Raw genomic sequence first — 20,300 nt, 5'->3', positions numbered from 1 at the left:
CTCCCAGAGTCAGAAGAGAGGAGTACTGCTTTTGGAAACTCAATGACAGAGAAGCAAAAGGTGGTGGGCATGACTAAGGGAAAGGGCCATTTATTAGAGATGGGGCCCTCTGTCCTTAGGAGAGCGTTGGTATTAGTAGACCGAAGGGAGCTAGCATGGGGGTGAGGCTTTTTCTTTTTAAACATCTTTATTGGAGTATAATTGCTTTACAATGGTGTGTTAGTTTCTGCTGTATAACAAAGTGAATCAGCTATACATATACATATATCCCCATATCTCCTCCCTCTTGCGTCTCCCTCCCAACCTCCCTATCCCACCCCTCTGGGTGGTCACAAAGCACCAGCTGATCTCCCTGTGCTATGCGGCTGCTTCCCACTAGCTATCGATTTTACATTTGGTAGTGTATAAGAGCCTTTTTCAATTTTAAAAATCTTCCCCAAATGGAATTTTATACCAGTTAATTTTTCCCCTTCTTTATTAGTCTTTATTTTTTCTCCTTTTATACCATGTCACATTTATTTTAGTAGTAACCTGGGATTATTGTGTGTCCTTGTGTGTTTAAACTAGTATACCCTAGAAAGTCATTCATTATTTACCACATTTAGCACCTACTATGTGTCAGGTCAGTTTGAGGCACTAGGAATACAAAAAACAGTGATTCTCTTTGAGAAGTAAGTTAATTTTACTGCTGTATGTTGACTTGGATTATACACAGTCTTCGACTTTTTCTTTTAACTTTTAATTTTAATTAATTTTAGACTTAGGGAAAAGTTGCAAATATTGTACAGAGAATTCACTCAACTTCCCCTAATATTAGCCCCTTACATAACCATTGTTCAGTTATCAATACTATTAACTAAACTATAGACTTTATTTGAATTTCATCAGCTTTCCTGCTAATGAATTTTTTTCTGTTTCCACTGGCTGTCAAGGATCTTACCTTGCATTTAGTTATTTCTCCTTAGTCTCCTCCAATCTGAGATAATTCCTCAGTTTTGCCTTGTTTTTCATTATTTTGACCCTTTTGAAGAGTCCCAGTTAGTTATTTTGTAGAATGAAGTTATTCTGTAGAAAAGTACTGATTAGTTATTTTGTAGAGAGCAATACATCACTGATTCATGAGGTTGATAGGTCTCATCACTGGTGATATTAACCTTCATCACTTGGTTAAGGTGATATCTGCTAGGTTTCTTCACTATAAAGTTACTGACTTTCCCTTTGTAGCTAATAATTATTTGAGGGGAGATACTTTGAGACTATGCAAGCTGTTTAAACTCAAATTTTTACCTACTAATTTTAGCACCCATTGGTGGATCTCGTCTGCAACAATTATTTACAGTGGTGTTTGCCTAATGGTGATTTTACCCCCCATTTCCTGCTTCCTTATTGGTTGGAAGTTTAGTGTAAGAAAGAGCTGCCCTTTCCCATTTATTTATTTGATCATTTATATCAGTATATACTCATGGCTATTCATTTTATTCTGTGGGTTAAAATACAATGCCATCATTATTTTCTTGCTCAAATGCTTCCAGTTTTGGTCATTAGGAACTCAGTCTGAGTTTAAATGACCTGTACACGTAAATGGCTGTCATCATTTCTATCCCACCCTTGCCCCCTGCCCAGGGAACTGTTAACCTAAAACAATAAAACAGCCAGTTATTTTACAAGCAAAATGGGTTTATTCTGGAGCAGCAAAGAATTGCAATTTGGGGCATGCAACTATGGCAAACCACATGCAAGTCCAGTAAAGCAAAGGAAAAGAAACTTTTTTATAGAGGAGAAGGGGAAATTGGGAGGCTCTGTCATAAACAAAAAGTCCATTGGAGGAAACTAGGAGATCGAAATATAGTGGCTTTTCATTGACTGAGTTGTGACAGTCTGTCATTGGCTGAGGTGTTGCCGGGCAAAGAGAAGAGCTTCTTCCTCCTGCTGGTGGTAGTAAAGTGGGGTCACTTCCTGCCAAAGATGCAAGGTGGGTCTCTTCCTATTGGGATCTGTATTGATGTGATCTGTATCTCCCCTTCTGGCCTCCCAGTTCCACTTCAGTGAGGTTTCCATTTATTAATTTTCACAGAACCATTGCTTCTTTAGGGTCTGGGCAGTGATCACTCAGAAGCCAGGTAAAGGAACTATAATTGGGAGAATGAATACCAGAGGTCCACGGAAGGTAGGACAATGTGATTGCAAATAGTCAGCTCTCAGGAGCTCTGCAGGAGTAAAAGGAGTAGCAAAATATCAGCCTTTTTATTGGTGCTACCCCAGAGAGGCCCAAGGGAATAGGACCGTGTGCCTGGGGCCACATCTTGCCCACTATGAGACATCCAGTGTCTGCAGGATTACCAGATGGATTTAGAGACATTGAAATGCTGATTTTAGTGCTCTTGGCTGCTGAATGAAGACCACATTCTTTCTCCTTGGTACTAGGTGCTTAGTGAATATTTATGGAGTGACACCTGGTGTCCTCCCCTGACCTCCCATGGTGGTGTAAAAATGTGTGCATATAGACATTCTCTGAGAATGAGAATGATACTTGGCATTCATGCTGATATACCCTTTGTTATAACTTGTCTTCCATGCTAGATTTTTGTTTATGGAAAATTTCAAGTATACAAAAAAGTAGAGTGAAAAAGAAAATGAACTCTCAGATACCTATCACCTTGCTCAGTACTTTTCAATATTTTGCCAATTTTATTTCAACTATTTCCCCCATTTTCAGGGTTGGAGCTGGCGTATTTGAAAGCAAATTGCAGACATTACAATCTAAGGAAGGACTGAAATAAACTCTGAGTGCAAGGACTATACCTTAATTCCCTTGGTGCCTAGCACTATGCCTGAAAATAGCAGGTGCTCAGAAAAGACTGGTTGAATTGAGAGGAGGAAAAACAAAATTATGAGAACATCATCATTTTGAACTAACCCTAGGGCAGAGCTAGAAAGGAAAAGGGTGGTGAGTCTTGCCCTAAAATAACTTCTTTCATGTTACCTGAATTTGTTCTCTATAACCATGATTCCCCTGTCGCCTTAAGACAGCCTTGACTGAAAGAGAAAATTCTTTTTAGGAAGAGTTCAGGGTCTCTCATTTATTTAAATGTTTTTACAAAGAAGTCCAATCTGATGATGTTTTCCCAAACACCAACGAGGAGTGACCTGCCCTAAAAAGAGCTCTCTTTAAAAAATCATTATTATTATTTTTTAATTATAAGAGTGGTATATACTCATTGAAAGGAAAAGAGGAAATTACAGAGAAATAGAAAATAAAATTATTCAATATGTATTTCAATATGTAATTCCAGAGATAACATCTTGGTTAGCATGCTGATAAAATTTGAGCATGAATCATATTGGTAATCAGAATCAACATTTATTATATCCTTGGGAATGTACTAGGTGTGTTTGCTGTGTCATCTCATTAAATTCTTACAGCCATGTTGTAAATTAAGCTAATTTTTAAAAATCATTTTATAGCTGGGGAAATGGAAACATGGGGAGAGTGTTTGCCTTCAATCTGATAAGCAGGCCGGGCAGATCTCTCTTGAAACATTATTCCTCTATAAGCAGCTCTTAGGAAAACAATGTTCCCTGTCTAACTTTTCCAAGACTGAGATTCTATCAAAAACTGTTGCCAATCCTAGCATTTAAGCCTCCTGCAATTAAGTCTGCAAGAGGTAGTCTGGCTCCAGAAAACTGCAGACTTACTGTTACCTGGAGGGAAGAAAACAGACCTCCAGGAAACCATTTCAGAGACAGTCTCAAGGAAAGGGACAGGAAGAGACAGGTAGAAGGCTGCATGTTTCAAGGGTTTGTGCCGGGCACACCCAGGTACCAAGGGGAGGAAAGAGACTGAAACATCCATGTGAAGGATGTGGCAGAAGCCCAGGCTTTGGAGCTGAGCACGTGGGCTCAGACCCCAGCTCTACCACTTAGTAGTTGTGTGAGCTCAGGCAAGTTCCGTAATCTCTCAACCTTCATTTTCTCCTCTATAAAATGAGGAGACTAATAATTCTTACCTCACAAAGTTGAGATGAGAATTAAGTAAGTTAATACAAGTGGTTTAGCCCCAGTGCATGGCACAGAGTAAATGCACAAATAGATCACTCTTTTTATTAGCGATTAATCTTCTAATTAGTTATTACTGCCTTCAGCAAGCCCCTAAGCAAGGCCTAAAGACCCTAAGCAAGACCCTAAACACAGGCCATACTGTTTAATTGCTTCCTGGGCCAAATCATCTCTCTTGTGGTTTGATCCAGGAACCTAACCTACGTTTATAACATGGTGTCTAGAGAGAAATGCGTTCTAGGTTTCCCTCAAACTCATGTAGAGCTAAAATTTTGGAATACTACCCTTAAGTAAGTAAGAGGCTATCTTGAGAGTTGCTAAGGGTGTTTTTAAAAAATTAATTAATTGATTAATTTTTGGTTGTGTTGGGTCTTCACTGCAGCGGGCTTTCTTTAGTTGCAGCGAGGGGGGGCTACTCATTGTTGTGGTGGTGGGCTTCTCATTACGGTGGCTTCTCTTGATGTGGATAACGGGCTCTAGGCGTCTGGGGTCAGTAGTTGTGGCTCACAGGCTCTTGGCACACGGGCTCCATAGTTGTGGCGCACGGGCTTAGTTGCTCCACAGCATGTGGGATCTTCCTGGACCAGGGCTCGAACCTGTGTCCCCTGTATTGGCAGGCGGATTCTTAACCACTGCGCCACCAGGGAAGTGCGAGTGTTTTGTTTTTCTTTTTCACAGTAAATTACCACATCCCCACGTCTCATTTATTTATTTATTTATTTATTTAATATTTATTTATTTATTTGGCTGTGCCAGGTCTTAGTTGCTGCATGCAGTGCGGGCTCTTTGTTGAGGCACGTGGGGATCCTCGTTGTGGCCTGTGGAATCCTTAGTTGCAGCATACAGGATCTAGTTCCCTGACCAGGGATGGAACCCGGGCCCCCTGCGTTGGGAGCACGGAGGCTTATCCACTGGACCACCAGGGAAGTCCCTCACATCTCATGTAAAAAATCAACTTTGTTTTCATTACAAAAGGACAAAAGTGTGTCATACTTTTACAAAAATGAAAGAAAAGGGTAAAAAGCACCCCTGGCTAATCCCATACTCCTAACAGAATTATTGCTAGCTTTTGGTAATATTTCTTTCTAGAGTTTTCTTAACTCTATAATTTTAGTGGTAATCATATGCAAGAATTTATTTTCTGTTTTTGTTACTTAAGATTTAGTCATACGTGTTTTTGTGTTATTTTGGCACAGAATATATTTTGGTCTCCATTCTGTCCATTTAATTGAGGATATGTTTGCTGTGGAGATTCTGTGTCCTGGCTTTAGCATTTTCTGCACTCTTCTGATAACACGTTTAGAATTTGAGGAGAGACGTGGTTTTGGTAATGCAGAGAGGATGTGGGGCCTTGAGAAGTAGCCTTCATCATCTTAGTGCATTTACCATGGTCCAGGGAGGGCCCTCAGCTATGTGGCCTCAGAAACTGGATTTTTCAGGAACTAAGACCATAGCCACCTCTCGCAGGTGAATTCATACTATCCCACTACATGCAATTGAAGTATGAAATCAAAATAACAACCCATCACCTGACAGAAATACAGTACAGTAGAGTGGTGATTCCAGCAGCCACCAGTGTGTCTGCCTGTAGGTCATCCCTAGTCTAGAGTCATTTAATGTAAAGTAAAATAATATAACGATCACAACAGTGACGGTCCCCACTTAGTGGGTGCTTACTGTGCATCAGGAGGTGGGCTAACACTTTACGTATTAATATATTAGGTCATCCAGTCCCTCAGTAACTTCTCTAGGAAGGTACAATTTTTATCCCCGTTTTACAGGTAAGGAGACCAAGGCTCAGTGAAGTGATGGGCTCGAGGTTTCATAGTTTCTGTCTAAACCCAAACCCCAGATCTTAAACACTGTGCTGTAGTTCTGTTATTCTTACAGATACTTGGCCTCCTGTGTTGGCATCCTTTTGTGTTCCTTGCCGTCTCCCCAACCTCCTGGGATGTGCCCTGTGCCAATGTCTCATTGTGACGATAACATTGATAACTGAAAAATCCTTGATTTTTCATCCTCTGTTTCAAGGAACATGTTTTTCCAGCTCTTACAGAGGGAGAAGAGCTTTTGTCTTTTCCCTTATTTTCTCTTTGGATCAAAATATGCCCTAGAACAAGAGTTCACCTTCTCTTAAAGCTGTGCCAGGAAGGGGCAACTAAGAAAGGGAACCATTAGGACTGTATTTTGGGCTGTGCCAGCTCAGAACTGAGGAGGCATTAACCGTCTCTTCTTTGCTTTCTCTACCGGTGCAGCATCTGGAAATGGCTTTTCTTCTGGGGTGAATGACAGCTGGGGTGAGAACCCAGAGAGAACTCCTGTGGTATATAGATGGTTGGATCCTTCTACATCCAAAATCTCTGGTTTTCTGATCTCTAAACTCTCGTTGGAGAACTCCCACTACTGTTAATCAGTTGGGGATAGGTGTTCAGTTTGTGCTGATGTGAATAATTTCAGGATAGGATTTCCATCTGAAACAGCATGTCTTTGTGATTGCATTTTAGGGATTGCTGGAGCGGAACTACCAAGCAGAAGCAGGCATTGCACTGTCAGTTGTCATCAGGTTTGCAATCAGATTGGAAAAGCTGAACTTGAAGCTTCCTGCCTGCAGTGAGGCCGAGAGATACCTACTGCTCGCATAATAAAAGACATGAGCTTCAACGTGACTCTCCACCTTTCCTATAAATTCCGATTACTGTTGCTCTTTACTTTATGCCTGACGGTGGTTGGGTGGGCCACCAGTAACTACTTTGTGGGTGCTATTCAAGAGATTTCTAAAGCAAAGGATCTCATGGCTAGTTTGAACAAGGGTGTAGTTTTGGGGAAGAAAGGAACTGTGACAGAGGAAGCCTCTGTGGAAAAAGCAGACCTTAACAACTGCTCTTCTGTGTCTCCACACCTCAGTAAGTATTTATTTTTTCTTTTTAACAAGTAGTACATACACTTTTTATTTGAATATAACAAATGTACAGAAAAGTACAAAAATCAGAAGTGTGCAGCTCACTTAAGTTTCACAAAATGAACATACCAGTGGAACCAGTATGTAAATTAAGAAATGGAATCTTCCCAGAACCCCAGAGATGCTTCTTTGAGTCACGACCCGTACTCTAAGCTTATATTCCATCCATTAGATTTTTTTGAACTGCACGTAATTGGAAACATACACTATGTACTCTATTGTGTCTGGCTTCTGTTGCTCAACATTATGTTTGTGAGCTGTATTTGTATTGCTGACAGATAGTATTTATTACGTGAACATGCCCAATTTGATCCTCCAGCTGCAGAAGTCTCAGCAGGCATGTCGATAGGCATGTGTGATGAGCTGGGGGTCAATTGACCCAGGCCGGTGGCTCTGCTCCCAGTGTTTCTCATCCTCCTGGGACCAGCGGGCTAACCTGGGCATGTTCTCCTGGCATCTGCAGGGAAATGACAGCACATCCAAGCTTCCACTCATGGCATATCTATTAACATCCCCCTGGCCCACCGTATGGAGTCGAGGGACAGGATATTATGTTTTCAGTGTTGTCTTAGTTTATTTCTGTGTTTATTTCTTAAATATGTTGTATGTTTTGATTCTCCTTTGATATCTTGCCTTTCAATTTAAATGAATAAGAAGTTGGTCTTTGGGAGCACGTTAATTAGGAAAAACTCCACAGCGATATTCTATGTAACCCACAAAGGTTCTGTCAGACCTCTGATTCTCCAGAACATCGAAGCGCTTAGAGTTCTCCAGATAATCCTTGGAGTGTCTTTCCAGAATGCCTTTCCTCAGCCCGTGTGTGTCTGGCGGATTCCTGTCTAGTCATCAGAAATCTAGTTTAGATCACTTCTCTCCCAGAAAGGTTTCTGGGACTGCCCCAGAGTTAATCTTAGGCTCCCTGGGTGCTCCTCCACCTTTGTTTCTGTTGTTGTGCTGGTCAGTGTATTGTTTACACATTTTGTTGTTGTGCTAGTCAGTGTATTGTTTACACATTTGCCCTTCTTCCCCTGGAGACAGTATGCAGGCGGGATGAGGGCACGGTGATCCTTTCCAGCTCTATGAAGTCCAGAGCTCCTCCCTGGTCCTACAGAGGTGGCTCTCTGCATACACTTAATTAGCTCCCTGGGGGGCAGTCTAGGGCTCTACAGAGGCTTCTTGCTTTTAGCGGCACAAAACCTGCAGATCCTTTTTCCTGATTGCATCACAGACTTGTAGTGTGATCATACTGGCATGCTGCTTCTCTGTACTCAGTCATGGAAAAGCCAAAACATTATTCCGGATTGTTCAAGGGAAATTGTTCTGCTCACAGATTACACAAGTTGAGATAGCAAAATGAGTTACTGAAATGCATATCTGACTGTATCATCCCCCTTGTTCAGAATTCTCTCAACATACTTAAGCAACAGATGCATTCATGAAAACAGATGGGCAGTGACACGGTACTGAGTATGGATCCAGAGGGCGACATAAGTAGCGACAAATTAAGATGGGCCATTAGTGACCCAAGGAGGAATAAAACTTGAGAAAATATGACGGGGGCGGTAAGGGAGACTGCTAGAGTGAGTGGAAGCAGGCACCCAAAGATTGGGCACATAATAAGCTACTACAGTGAGGGAGTGAGCAAGGGGACTGATTTACATCAGACCTGTTGCATGGGGCTCTTTCCGGGGCCGAGAGCAGAGACATGGTCAGGTTAATTCAGATGATGGGGTTTATGGACAGGCTACACAGGAAGACATCTCTACAGCCATCCCATCGTCTCCCAGCAGCTCTGGTAGCTTGCCTTTCCTTGTAACTCCTTTCCTTACTGTTTGTTTGTAGGGATTACTGCCTGCTGACTCTATGTCTTGTGTGTAGACCCTTGTGGAAAGGCTCTTGTAGGTCAGTTATTTGCCTTTGGTGCTGTTGGGCAGAGTCTGTCAGCCATGCTGTGGACAGTAGAGCCTGGTCTAAGCAGCCATGGCCAGGGTAGGAGATGGTCACATGAAGCAAGGCACAGTGACATACATCGGAAAGGTGGGTGACTGCTTTGCTCCAGAAGAAGATAGCTCAGTTTGCAAGTACCTTGAACAGTATATGTGGAGTTTTTCTTGTTTTTTTTCGGCCACACTGCGTGGCATGTGGGGTCTTCGTTCCCCGACCAGGGATGGAACCCGTGCCCGCTGCAATGGAAGCGCGGAGTCCTAACCCACTGGACGCCAGGGAGGTCCCGAGCTGTAAAAAGCGTGTTCCCTAACCGGAGCTCTGCCTCCTCTCCTACCAGTCAGTATTCCCTGTTCATCGGGTCTGAGGCAAGGGTCAGTGGCTTCAGCCTTATCTTTAAAGCCTTGCACGAGATTGGTTACCATGGATGGTCTTGCGTTTCATCCAGTCAGGCTGTGTCCAGACTCACTGAGCAATGCCCCATTGGGGATTTCGCCACATGGAACAATGGGAGGATTCTTGCGGTGTTGCCCATACCTGTTACTGCTGAGTTAGGGAGGGAGGCTAGTTTCTATTTCCTTTCGCTGCTTTAGTTTCAGGGAGTTAGAATAGCTCTCAAGAGCTTAGGGAAGGACCTTGGGGAAAAGGGCCTTGTCCGTGAGCTTGATTCCATGGAATGCTCTTGATCTTTAAGAGACTTCACCCTCCTTTGGAATTTTTTTTTTTTATGACAACAAAAAAAGTTGGATTGATTCATTCATTCATTCCATGGGTGAGGCTTCCTTTTTTTGTTTCCCCCCTTTGGAATTTTGAGAAGGAAAAGAGGTTAGAGCAAATTTGAAGTTGCTCAGTCTACCCCTGACCTCTGCTCTTCACCAGTGTCCTCAGAACAGAGTGTATTTTCTACTTACGGATGAATCATAGAGCCAGGACTGGTTACCCAGCACAAGAGAATGGTCTTATATGTCATTTGCTTGTTTCTGCAGCCAATAACCTGAGTCATAGATTCTGTGGTTATAGTTTGTGACCAAATGAGGCTTTACAGTAGTGCTCCTTGTGTGCCAGACAACTAGCACAAAGTGTGTGACATGTACTAGTTCCTGTAAGCCTGTCAGCCTTTGACGAGCTTGTTCATATTAGTTCCTGTGTCCTGTTTTTATTGTAGAAGGCCAGAACAAGCTCGTTTTCAAACCAGATCTCACTCTGGAAGAAGTACAGGCAGAAAACCCCAAGGTGCACAGAGGCCGGTATCACCCTGAGGAATGCAGGGCTTTGCAGCGGGTCGCCATCCTCATCCCTCACCGGCACAGAGAGAAGCACCTGCTGTACCTGCTAGAACACCTTCACCCCTTCTTGCAGAGGCAGCAGCTGGAGTATGGCATCTATGTCATCCACCAGGTGAGTGTGTGGGCAGACCAGGCCTCTGCCCGCCACACCCTCCTCTCTGTGAGGCGCTTCGTCTGTCTTGGGTAAAAGGGCATCAAACTATCATCAAAGGTGAGGTCTCTTATCTCATTTATCCTTGAAAGTAGTAAAGGCACTTCTTGTTCCAGAGTGTGGAATAATGGGATAAGTGCTGGGAAATTTTACTGGCTCTTAAGTGATCCTCTGGAGGAAGCCTGTTTTCTTTTGTGAGCCCTTCCATTGCAGACAGTGAAGCCCAAAGATATTTCCCTGGGACTGACCTTACATTGCCTTCTGCATTTGCTATACATTACACAATGAGATGTTGGAACTGTGCTTTATTATTGAGCCTGGCTATTCAATGGGGATCTAGACAGAGGAGTTGACTACTGTGTGTTAACCGCCATGGAATTCTATGACTGTCTCCACCTTTCTGCCTTTAACTTTGCCACTATCTATTATGTAGAACACTATGTTTCGTTTTCACTTTTTTTTTTTAAATAAATTAATTTATTTTTGGCTGTGTTGGGTCTTCGTTGCTGTGCGCAGGCTTTCTCTAGTTGCAGCGAGCGGGGGCTACTCTTTCGTTGCGGTGCGCGGGCTTCTTGTTGCGGTGGCTTCTCATTGCGGAGCACGGGCTCTAGGCGTGAGGGCTTCAGTAGTTGCAGCACGCGGGCTCAGTAGTTGTGGCTCACGGGCTCTAGAGCACAGGCTCAGGAGTTGTGGCGCATGGGCTTAGTTGCTCCGCGGCATGTGGGATCTTCCTGGACCAGGGATCAAACCCATGTCCCCTGCATTGGCAGGCGGATTCTTAACCACTGCGCCACCAGGGACGCCACTAGTTTTCACTTTTATGATTCACTTTTTTGGCTTCCAAAAGCATGATTTAGTAGGAACACGGTAAGTATTAGTGTAGCCTGCTTTGAAGAGTTTAGCACTAAGTGGAGTGGGTGATTTAAGGTGCCTCTATCTGTTATTAACATTTATTGAAAGAAAAATAAGACATCAACAACTATACATGGCTATCTTTTCAGAATTGTCCTGGGCCATCCAAATAATTCCCCCTCAAATCCTTACAAATGCTCCGAATGCAAGTAATATCATTAACTATATGCCTAATATTGGTTATAACTGGTAATATTTGTTTTAGGAAAACTTTTGACAGATCAGAGGATGCTGTTCTGCAGTGTATACTTTATAATAAACTGGGGGTCTTAAAAATTAATGTGTGTGTATGTATTACATCTATCCCCATTTTGTGAGGATTTGAAACAAAATTTAACTGTTATATTGGTTTATCATTATTTTTGTTTTTAACATTGTTAGTCATTCAGAGCTCTTACTCAGGACAGCAACCCCCCCAGTATATAATTTTATGAATAGAAAAGTATGTCTGCTTTATGTTATTCTTTTCAGGAAAGTACTGTGGTGAGTTTTGAGAACTGCCTATACTTTTGTTATGATAAACTGTTTATTGAACTGGAATTTATTCTTAAGGAATTTGATCCAAATAGCCATGAAAAAATTACTACTGTAAAAAAATGTTTCATACTATAGCTTTGATTATATTACCAGTTTACTGTGTTCTTTCCTTACCCAGTAACGAATGTCCTCTGTAAGGCCACTATGAGGATTAGTGTCTGCCATGAAGTGTTAAATCCGGGTTCTCTTACAGTGATTCCATGAGACTTTTAAGTAGCTTAGGTATATGAGCAGTAACCTTCTCTGTTTATAGGTCAGGATTTCTTGATCCTTTCTGGCAAGCTATATTTTTTGGGGAGCTTAGTGTAAGTTTGTTACATGGGGTAAGATTGGGATTAGCTAAGAGCTGAACAGCGAAGCAGTGATTCTACTTGGCATGACTGGTATGTAAGAAAGGTTTTGTGGTTTTATATGGAATAAATAAAGGTATGTTTAAAATTTTTTTAGTGTTATCTTTATTAGTATTTTAAAACTATGGTTTTTAAAAAAATTGTTGTAAAATACACATAACATAAAATTTACTATCTTAACCATTTTTATTGTAGAGTTCAGTAGGGTTAAGTTTGTTCACATTATTGTGTAAATAATCTCAACTAATCTTTCATCTTGCAAAACTGAAACTCCAAACCTATTAAACAGCAGCTCCTCATTTCAAGGTGTTTTTAGTTATGGAATACAAGTATGTATGAAGCGTAAAGAAAAACACAAAAGGCCTGTTATTGTTATTGCATCTACTGTGTCAGATTTTCATGTCATATGTATACTCTTGTGTATTAGCAAGAATAATACCAGCTCCTGCATGTGAACTGAACAGGGGAACAGTGTGAAATCTTGTCTCAGGAGCTTTTCAAGTTTTAATTTCCATATCTATAGGCTGGAAGTAAAAAGTTTAATCGCGCCAAACTCCTGAATGTGGGCTATCTAGAAGCTCTCAAGGATGAAATTTGGGACTGCTTCATATTCCATGATGTGGACCTGGTGCCCGAGAACGATTTGAACCTTTACAAGTGTGAGGATCAGCCCAGGCATCTGGTGGTTGGCAGGAACAGCACTGGGTACAGGTAAGGCGGCTCTGCTCACAGCTGCCTTAGGTCAGAAGCCTGGCCTGTTATCATCAAGGCTGTGCAGACACTGTGTCCAGCATGTCTGCAGAAAATGAGAAATAGGAAAAATGGTCCATGATATCTCACTTAAAGTTCAAAACAGGAATTAGAGAAATTCGATTTTTTTTCTTATTAGGAAAAAATCCGCCAGCAGCCTTGGCAGAGGATCACAAAGATAAAAAGGGAGAGAAGATGGGAGGGAAAATAGTCCAAGCTTTGCAAATGGCGGCCAGCCTCGCCTGTAGGGCCCGCCTGGTGGAACTTTTGCAAGGGCTCCCACGCTGAGTAGAACTCAAGTAACTTAGCTATCTCTCCCTGCCTTCTGCCTCTAAGAGACAACAAGAGTGTGCCTCCAGGTCAGCTTTTAGGCCTCTTTTGTGAGACTGTGATGTTTGTTTCCAGACCGAGTCCGGAGGGAGACTGGGAAGGGGCATGTCCATCAAGTGGTCTGCTCAGGAGCCAGGACACCCAGGACAAGTTCCCTTCTCTCAAAGTCACTGTGGGAAGAGCCAGGCACCATCATTTCTGCTTTCATGCCCCCCACCCCCGGCCCCATCCCACCCTCCACCACACACACACGGAGAGGCATAGCTGCTTTTCAACCTTATTTTGTACCAGTTCCTATTTGAGAACAACTGAGGGGAAATAGCGACCAAGAAAGTTCTCCACAAGGGAAACTATATGTTCACTTATATATGTGCACACTTACCTGTCAGCCTCCACCAAGCCCTGCCCTTCGTGTGTGCTCACATGTGGGGTGCTACTGCACTAGGGACCCTGAGACCAATCTGAATGAGGCCGAGTGCCCATCCCCACAGCACTCCCTGGTGTGTACTGCTGTGGGGAGACAGGCAGCTGCAGTGGAGCTGTGTCAGCTTTGCACTTCACTTCTGCAAATTCAACTAGGAGCACGTGCTAATGAGGGGGAGAGTTTGGGGTGGGGGTGAGGCCAAGGGAGAGAGAGCTATAACACTATAAAATAAAATGGGAGGTTCCACCAGTGTCTACTCTGGGAAGTGAGCATGAGATGCAAACCATGAATCTCTTTTTGTGTGTGTGTGAAATATTCTTCTTTTTATTTTTTCTCAGTCATTTAGAAAAGTAAAAACCATCTTTACTTCACAAACCATACAAAAACAGGTGGTCAGCCGGATGAGGCCTGCGGGCTATAATTTGTTGGTCCCTATAATAGCATGTCAACTGGGATGACAGGATCAGATTTGCATTTTCAGCCAGTGAGTCTGGAATTCAAATGTGCATATGAATCATCTGGGGATTCTGTTGTGAGATTCTGTGTATCTCACCAGCTCCCAGGTGATATTTTGGCAGCAGGGTTTGATCTGTGAATCACACCTCGACTACCAAGGCTTTCAAAGATCCCAGGTCGGATCCATCCATGGAAGAGAGCCTGGATTGGAGAGCGAGGGTGAGGATGGAGGGGAGAGCTGTAACATCAGTTAGGAGTCTTTTGGGAGGTTGGCTCAGCAGGCCTTGGTTGCTGGGAGGAAGTGAGAGCTGGGAGAGAGGGAGAAGTTGAAGATGACAGCAAGGTTTTGTTGGTTAGTGCTGTCTTAAGCAGAGATCCCAGTGATCCGTACAAAACTGGGTACAGAATAGTGCTAAAGAAGTTTTTGCAAACCATGAATCTCTTGATGCCTCCCTTGCTCTTGGTTTCCATGTTGCTCTTATTGTGTAGGTTTCTCACTTTGGCCTGTTCAAGAGATTTCCAGGAGTAACGCTGACTGCAGGCGATCTTTGCCTCAGGTACAGACTTTAAACCTAGTCCCTGTGTAAAGTGTGGGATATAAACAAATACCTAGAATAAGCCACAATGGGTGAGAGCACACTCTCTTTAAGAAACACCTAGGGAAGGGTTTAAAGGTGTTGTCCAGGAAATGTGGCATCTTCATCTTGTGGAATCAGTGGGAGCTTCCCAGCAGAGTTCCAAGATGTGGAAGCAAGAGAGAACATGGCACAGGTTTTGAGGAAAGGCGGGTAGTTCATTAGTGCTGGAGAATGAATGTCTGGGCTGGTGGAGGGAGGAGACGCTAGAGATGAGGGTAGGCAGGGGCCAGGTTAGGCAGGTGTTGTTCAGTCTGGTAAGGAGTTTGGAGTGCCTGTGGAAGGAATTAGAGTGCTGCTGACACATGGTTACAGCCAGGAATGACAGGAGAAAGGTCAGTTCAGCTGGCCTTTAGTGTATGGGATGGAGCAAGGCAGGAGGGGAGAAGATGAGGGGCAGATGCCCACTCCTGCCTCCATGCTCCAGGGGCAGTGGGGCCAGAGGGCAGGAGAAGGGTCTGGAAGAGAATCCCAGGACTTTTTCTTTTGGGGAACTTGATCATTATCTGGAGATTTTGCTTTCTTGTCTGTGAGCCACCTCTGCACTGAAGAAAGCAGCATATCATGGCCAGGTACCTTGGTATTTTCAGAAGCGTGTTAGCCATCTGCCCACTCATTGGTATTAAGATGTCACTCTCTACGACACAGAATACCTGTACTTCAGACCCTTGACATGGGTGATAACGTCCCATTGCCCAGTCTTTCTAGACATCTGTGGTGAGAAATTACAATCACACAGGATTGTTTTCTCATTTGTTTGTTTTTGGAGTATGGATACACAGGATTGTATCAAGGACAGGCCTTTTGTTGGGATTCTAGATTTTATCTTTGCATTAAGCTGGACCATAAGAAAATGAGTTCTTGGGCATTCCTGCTGGGAACTGATCTTGAGTAAAACTTTGGTGTGATGATCGTGGGTTTTATCAGATGCCACTCACTCTAAAAACAGCCTCTGTATGAATGTTGCTGTTTTAACTTGCTATTGTAATTGGCCAGACGTTTCTTTTATAACTAGAAATCAGGAAGCCTTTGTCTTCCTTGAGTAACTGACAGTTTTCCTAATGTAAACCAGGTGATTGAATGTGTCTCCTCTTTTGATCTGGATGCAAGAAGCTCAGAGTCAAATCCATGACCTTCTTTTAGAAGCTGAAAAGAATCTTATTTGCAGATCAGAGTTCTAATATATTTCCTATTCTAATCTTCTATCTGATTGAAGTTTTCCTCTCGTCCTGGTTTGTCATTTATGTTTTTCTAATTTATTGTATGTATCATGTAAACTGCCTCATTTTCTGTGGTTTGGGGGAGGTTTGCATAGGTAATGTAGGAGTTGTCTTCCTCCTCCTTAGTTATTGTCTTTCCTCCTTTGGTCAAAGTCCCACTAGTTGCTGGCAGGTGCAGTTGCAGGTGGCTAAGTGTCTGCCCTCTGCTGGTAACTGTGTGTCCCTGTGCCACAGAGCCTAAATCAGCACACTATTCATTGTCACAACTGCCCCATGAGTATGAAGGGAAGCGCAAGAAGTGTTTTCACTTTACACACATGCAGAGGGAAGAAGTTAAAGCAACTTGTCTCAACTATCTCAGACTCTGATGAAGACAGAAATAAATCTTGTTTATCCCAGTGATTATGGGTCAGTGATAAAGATCTGTACTAGCCTGTGGGAAATTTTATGGCCAAGAATTCCTTTGGTACCTGCCTGCTTTTTACAAGGACTTTACTGTTATTTGATGACTCCATTTTCCCCACCCTTGGGCCTTACAGTCCTTTAAAAATAAGTAAAACTGTTTCAGGGCCAATCAACTATTTATGCTTTTCTAGAGAAGAAGAAAAACCAGAAGGAAAGATCAATAAACATGTAGATATTTGGCACCTAAGAGGCAACAGAGGAACTGATACTTCTTTAACCTTTCTTTCCAACTGGTCTCCTCCTGCACCTCCCACTGCAGCTAAACTGGTCTCTCGGTGCTCCTCACACAGCCTGCACTTCTCTCCCTCTCGGCCTTTTGTCACAGAGTTCTGATCACCAGGAGTTCCCCCAGTTTTCTACCTGTCTGAATCCTCCCAGGCCCACCTGCCCTGACGTGTGGCATCTCCTTCCTCAGAACCCTGATAATGTTCACCTCTCTTGCTGGGCTATCAACTCTGTGTGAGGGCAGGGCCCACTTATTCTAGCGTTTAGCCAGCTGCTTTGCACACAGTGGATAGTCGTTACTTAATGGGTCACTACCAAGTCATCAGTGCTGGGTCCCTCCTGGCGACCCCTTTTTGGGGCGTGGCAGGTTATGCCTGGGCAGTGGTTCCACTCAGTGTTCTGATGAAGCTGCTAGTTTTCAGGTAGTTTAGGAACCCCTTCCCAGCCAGAGTCCAGTAACCATGGCAACAAGTCACTGCAGTCAATGTCTTGGTCAGTAATAGCTGCTTTCTGAGCACTTTGTTCTTTTTGTTTGTTTTAGGTTGTTATTTTCCAGAATTTTAGGTTGGGGGTATGTAAGTAAATCTGTTTCCATTGTGGGTTAAGCGGGGTCCTCCCCATCTGTACTCAGAACATAGAAACAAACAGCTGAGCTACAAATTAACTTCTGGGACTCCACCTATTAGATGGCAAGTGTCTACATGATTATTGATCTTTCCTTTTGGTTTTTCTTATTATCTAGAAAAGCAGACATATTTTATTGGTCCTGGAATACTTTGAACTGACATTAATTAAAGTTAGAGATCCTCCATATATATTCACATCCTCTTATTCAGTAACATCCAAGTTATTAAGCTGCCTTCATTTGCATTTCTGAATTGTTACTGTGTTCTATTCAAGGGACATCTTTATTTCTCAGATTTGTTAATTTGTCTACCAATAATCCATGAGTCCTAAATGATTGACCTCTTTTCTTTCCCCTTTTCCTTGTTGGTATACCCACAGCTCCACCCTTTTTACTCTCCTCTTTTCACTTACTACATTGTCTTCGGGCAGCTTTCCCTACCCTTGTGCCTTCAGGTACCACCTCTTGACAGCTTATTTCCAAAGCTATCTCTGTAGCCACTCCTCTGTACTGAACTTGGACCTTGTAACCTTTTTCCCACTGGCAGAAGCCCCAAGGGTACCTCATATTCAGTTTATCCAAACCGTAATTTGTCTTCTTCTCAAAACCTAATTATCAGTTTGTATACCCTGTTTTTGTGAGAGGCACTGTCATCTACCTAGTTGCCCAAGCTGGAAACCTCAGGGTTATTAAGGTATGTTGGGTTCTCCAGGAAACAGACTCTGAGACGGAAATTTGTATGCATATAAGTGGAGGTCTGCATAAAAAGTGTGTATAGGAGCTCTCTCCTGGTCTCCACCCCACTCCCTAAAAGAAAGTAAAAGTAAAAAAGCCACTCGTTCACGCGGAACCTGGATGCAGCCTCAGAATGCTCTTAACCCAGAGCCTTTGGCAGCCACAACTATTCATTGGATTGGCACACGAGGTGAAATCTCTCATCCAGATCTGATGTTATAGTGCACATTGACAGGTACCTCTGTAGACCTCTGCACACAAACACTAACAATAAAAGGTGGGTGGCACCTTGCTTAGTGAGCAGATGTGAGAGCTTGTCTAGACAGAGGACAGAAGGCCAGACAAGGAAGGCCAAGAACGTGGGGAGGTGGATGTCAAGCAGGAGTGGGTGGGTGGAAGTGCATGGTCTTCAAAGTGTTCCTAGAATGCCCACCCTGCAGTCAGAGACTTCTGAAGCATCTGTGGAGAACAAAAGGACTTTGCACTAACATTCTAACCATTTCTCTCCTCTCTTTCGCTCCAGGTTACGTTACAGTGGGTATTTTGGGGGCGTTACCGCCCTAAGCCGAGAGCAGTTTTTCAAGGTGAATGGATTCTCTAACAACTACTGGGGATGGGGAGGCGAAGACGATGACCTCAGACTCAGGTGAACAACAGAGACAGGTCCCCTTCATGGGGCTCTGCTAGCAGTGGTTGTGTGTGGTTCCTGTGGAGGCCAGGCCAGAAGGTCATGAGGCTCCGACTTGGGCTTGAAGGGTGGCAGGGGGTGGGGGGTGAGCAAGGCGGCCCAAATCGCTCTTTGCCACTGGCAGTTCAGAAATGATGGAGGGTGGTGTAGTCCTGGCTAATGGGTGTCCGGGGTCCGGGAGTGTTGGTGGAGGTCTCTGTGGACTTGTCAGCAGGTATTACCTACTGAGATAGAGTCTCACCCGTGAATGGCAAGTCCCAGACCAGAGCGTTTGCAAAATGCCACCTGAGGAAAGTGACCAGAGGCCTGTTCTAAGCCTCTGCTTTCTCTCAGACCCCAGGCAACCCTGGTGGTTCCCAGCGTGCAGAGCAGGGAGTGTCAGCAGCCTGTGAGGAGTTGCACACCCCGAAGCAGGCCAAGATGTCCTCTCCTTATACACGAGCCAGCCCCGCACTCCGTGGGAGCAGCTGCTGGCCTGACTCCCTGGCCTGACTTGGGGCTGCTGGCATGACCCTCAGATTCTCTTGGGTTCTTTTCTGCTCTGGGGGGTTCAAAGGGGATATGCCTGGTCTCCCCTCTCAGCCCCCTTCCCTGAACTTGGGTTTCATGGCCAGATAGTTATGGGTATCCCTAACTCCCAGAAATAAGTAATTATTCAAGAGCCTGGGGCCAGTATCTTCAGACTTGTAACAAGGTCTTTCTATTAGGAGACCCCCCTTTCCTCCTGTTGTTGCCTCTTAGAAAGAAAATTTTTCAGCTGGCATTCTGAATTAATATACGTGTGGCTGCCAGATGTTTTCCATTGCTTTTCCATTGCTTCAGCATGAAGAAGCCGGGCTCCATGCTGGTCTCATTTCCAGGTCTAGGCTGAGAGTCTCTGGAATGTTTCTGGCAGGAGGGAACGGATCTCCCTGACCAAAGGCTGCATAGAAATGGCCGTAGTGATGGGCAGCGGCACTTCATGGCCCAGCCCATCAGCAGCCTGTGTGGCCGTGGCTTATGAAGTGGACAGAGGGTACCTGCTAGATTTCAGGGCAGGAATAGCAAGGGCTCGGAGTCAACCGTATCCATCATGTTCCCCAAATCTATTTCACTGCCCAGATGGGACGGTTAGTAGAATTTTACACTGATGTATCTTCACTCTCTTTTTTCCTGTTGCTCCTCGGTTTCAAGGTAAAGGGGAGCCCCAAGTTTTGCTTTCATTTGATAAGAACATCATGGCCTCCAGAGTGGTTCTTGACTAACGCTATGGATAAACCAACTGATTTGAGCATAAACATTTGCTGAAATTTCTTTACTAAATACTTATTTACTCACCTGTGCAACAGGCACCACCCTCCTTCTGCTTATATAGTACATTACAGTTTGCAAAGAATGTTCCATGTGGACGGTCTCATTTGAGGCTGTCAGATCAGCTCTGTAACACCATTGCCATTTTACGGTTCGGGAAACCCAAGCCTGGAATAATGAATTGACTTACCAAGGTTGTAAATAACAAAGTCTAGATTTGAACCTAGGTTTGTGACATTTAACAGTCATTATTTTCCCTGTT

The 20,300-nt window shown here is 43.7% G+C and overlaps 1 protein-coding gene across 4 annotated transcripts in view; it reads left to right on the top strand.

Moving 5' to 3' along the window:
* B4GALT4 (beta-1,4-galactosyltransferase 4) overlaps nucleotides 1-20,300 on the top strand; it is a 56,306-nt gene that overhangs the window by 30,930 nt on the left and 5,076 nt on the right. For 3 of the 4 annotated variants that reach the window (XM_029213903.1, XM_029213902.1, XM_029213901.1), the window contains 4 exons: nucleotides 6,561-6,959; nucleotides 10,125-10,357; nucleotides 12,719-12,906; nucleotides 18,584-18,706. In XM_029213903.1, coding sequence (XP_029069736.1) covers nucleotides 6,707-6,959; nucleotides 10,125-10,357; nucleotides 12,719-12,906; nucleotides 18,584-18,706 — 797 coding nt within the window. In that variant the 5' untranslated portion in view covers nucleotides 6,561-6,706. The remainder of the gene's footprint in view (nucleotides 1-6,560; nucleotides 6,960-10,124; nucleotides 10,358-12,718; nucleotides 12,907-18,583; nucleotides 18,707-20,300) is intronic. The other variant, XR_003792288.1, reaches the window with a different exon arrangement.

Source organism: Monodon monoceros, unplaced genomic scaffold, assembly GCF_005190385.1.
Source record: "Monodon monoceros isolate NGI ecotype Baffin Bay Population unplaced genomic scaffold, NGI_Narwhal_1 Super_Scaffold_11, whole genome shotgun sequence".
In the NCBI taxonomy this organism is placed as follows: Eukaryota; Metazoa; Chordata; class Mammalia; order Artiodactyla; family Monodontidae; genus Monodon; species Monodon monoceros.
This window is presented reverse-complemented; position numbering and strand designations above follow the sequence as displayed.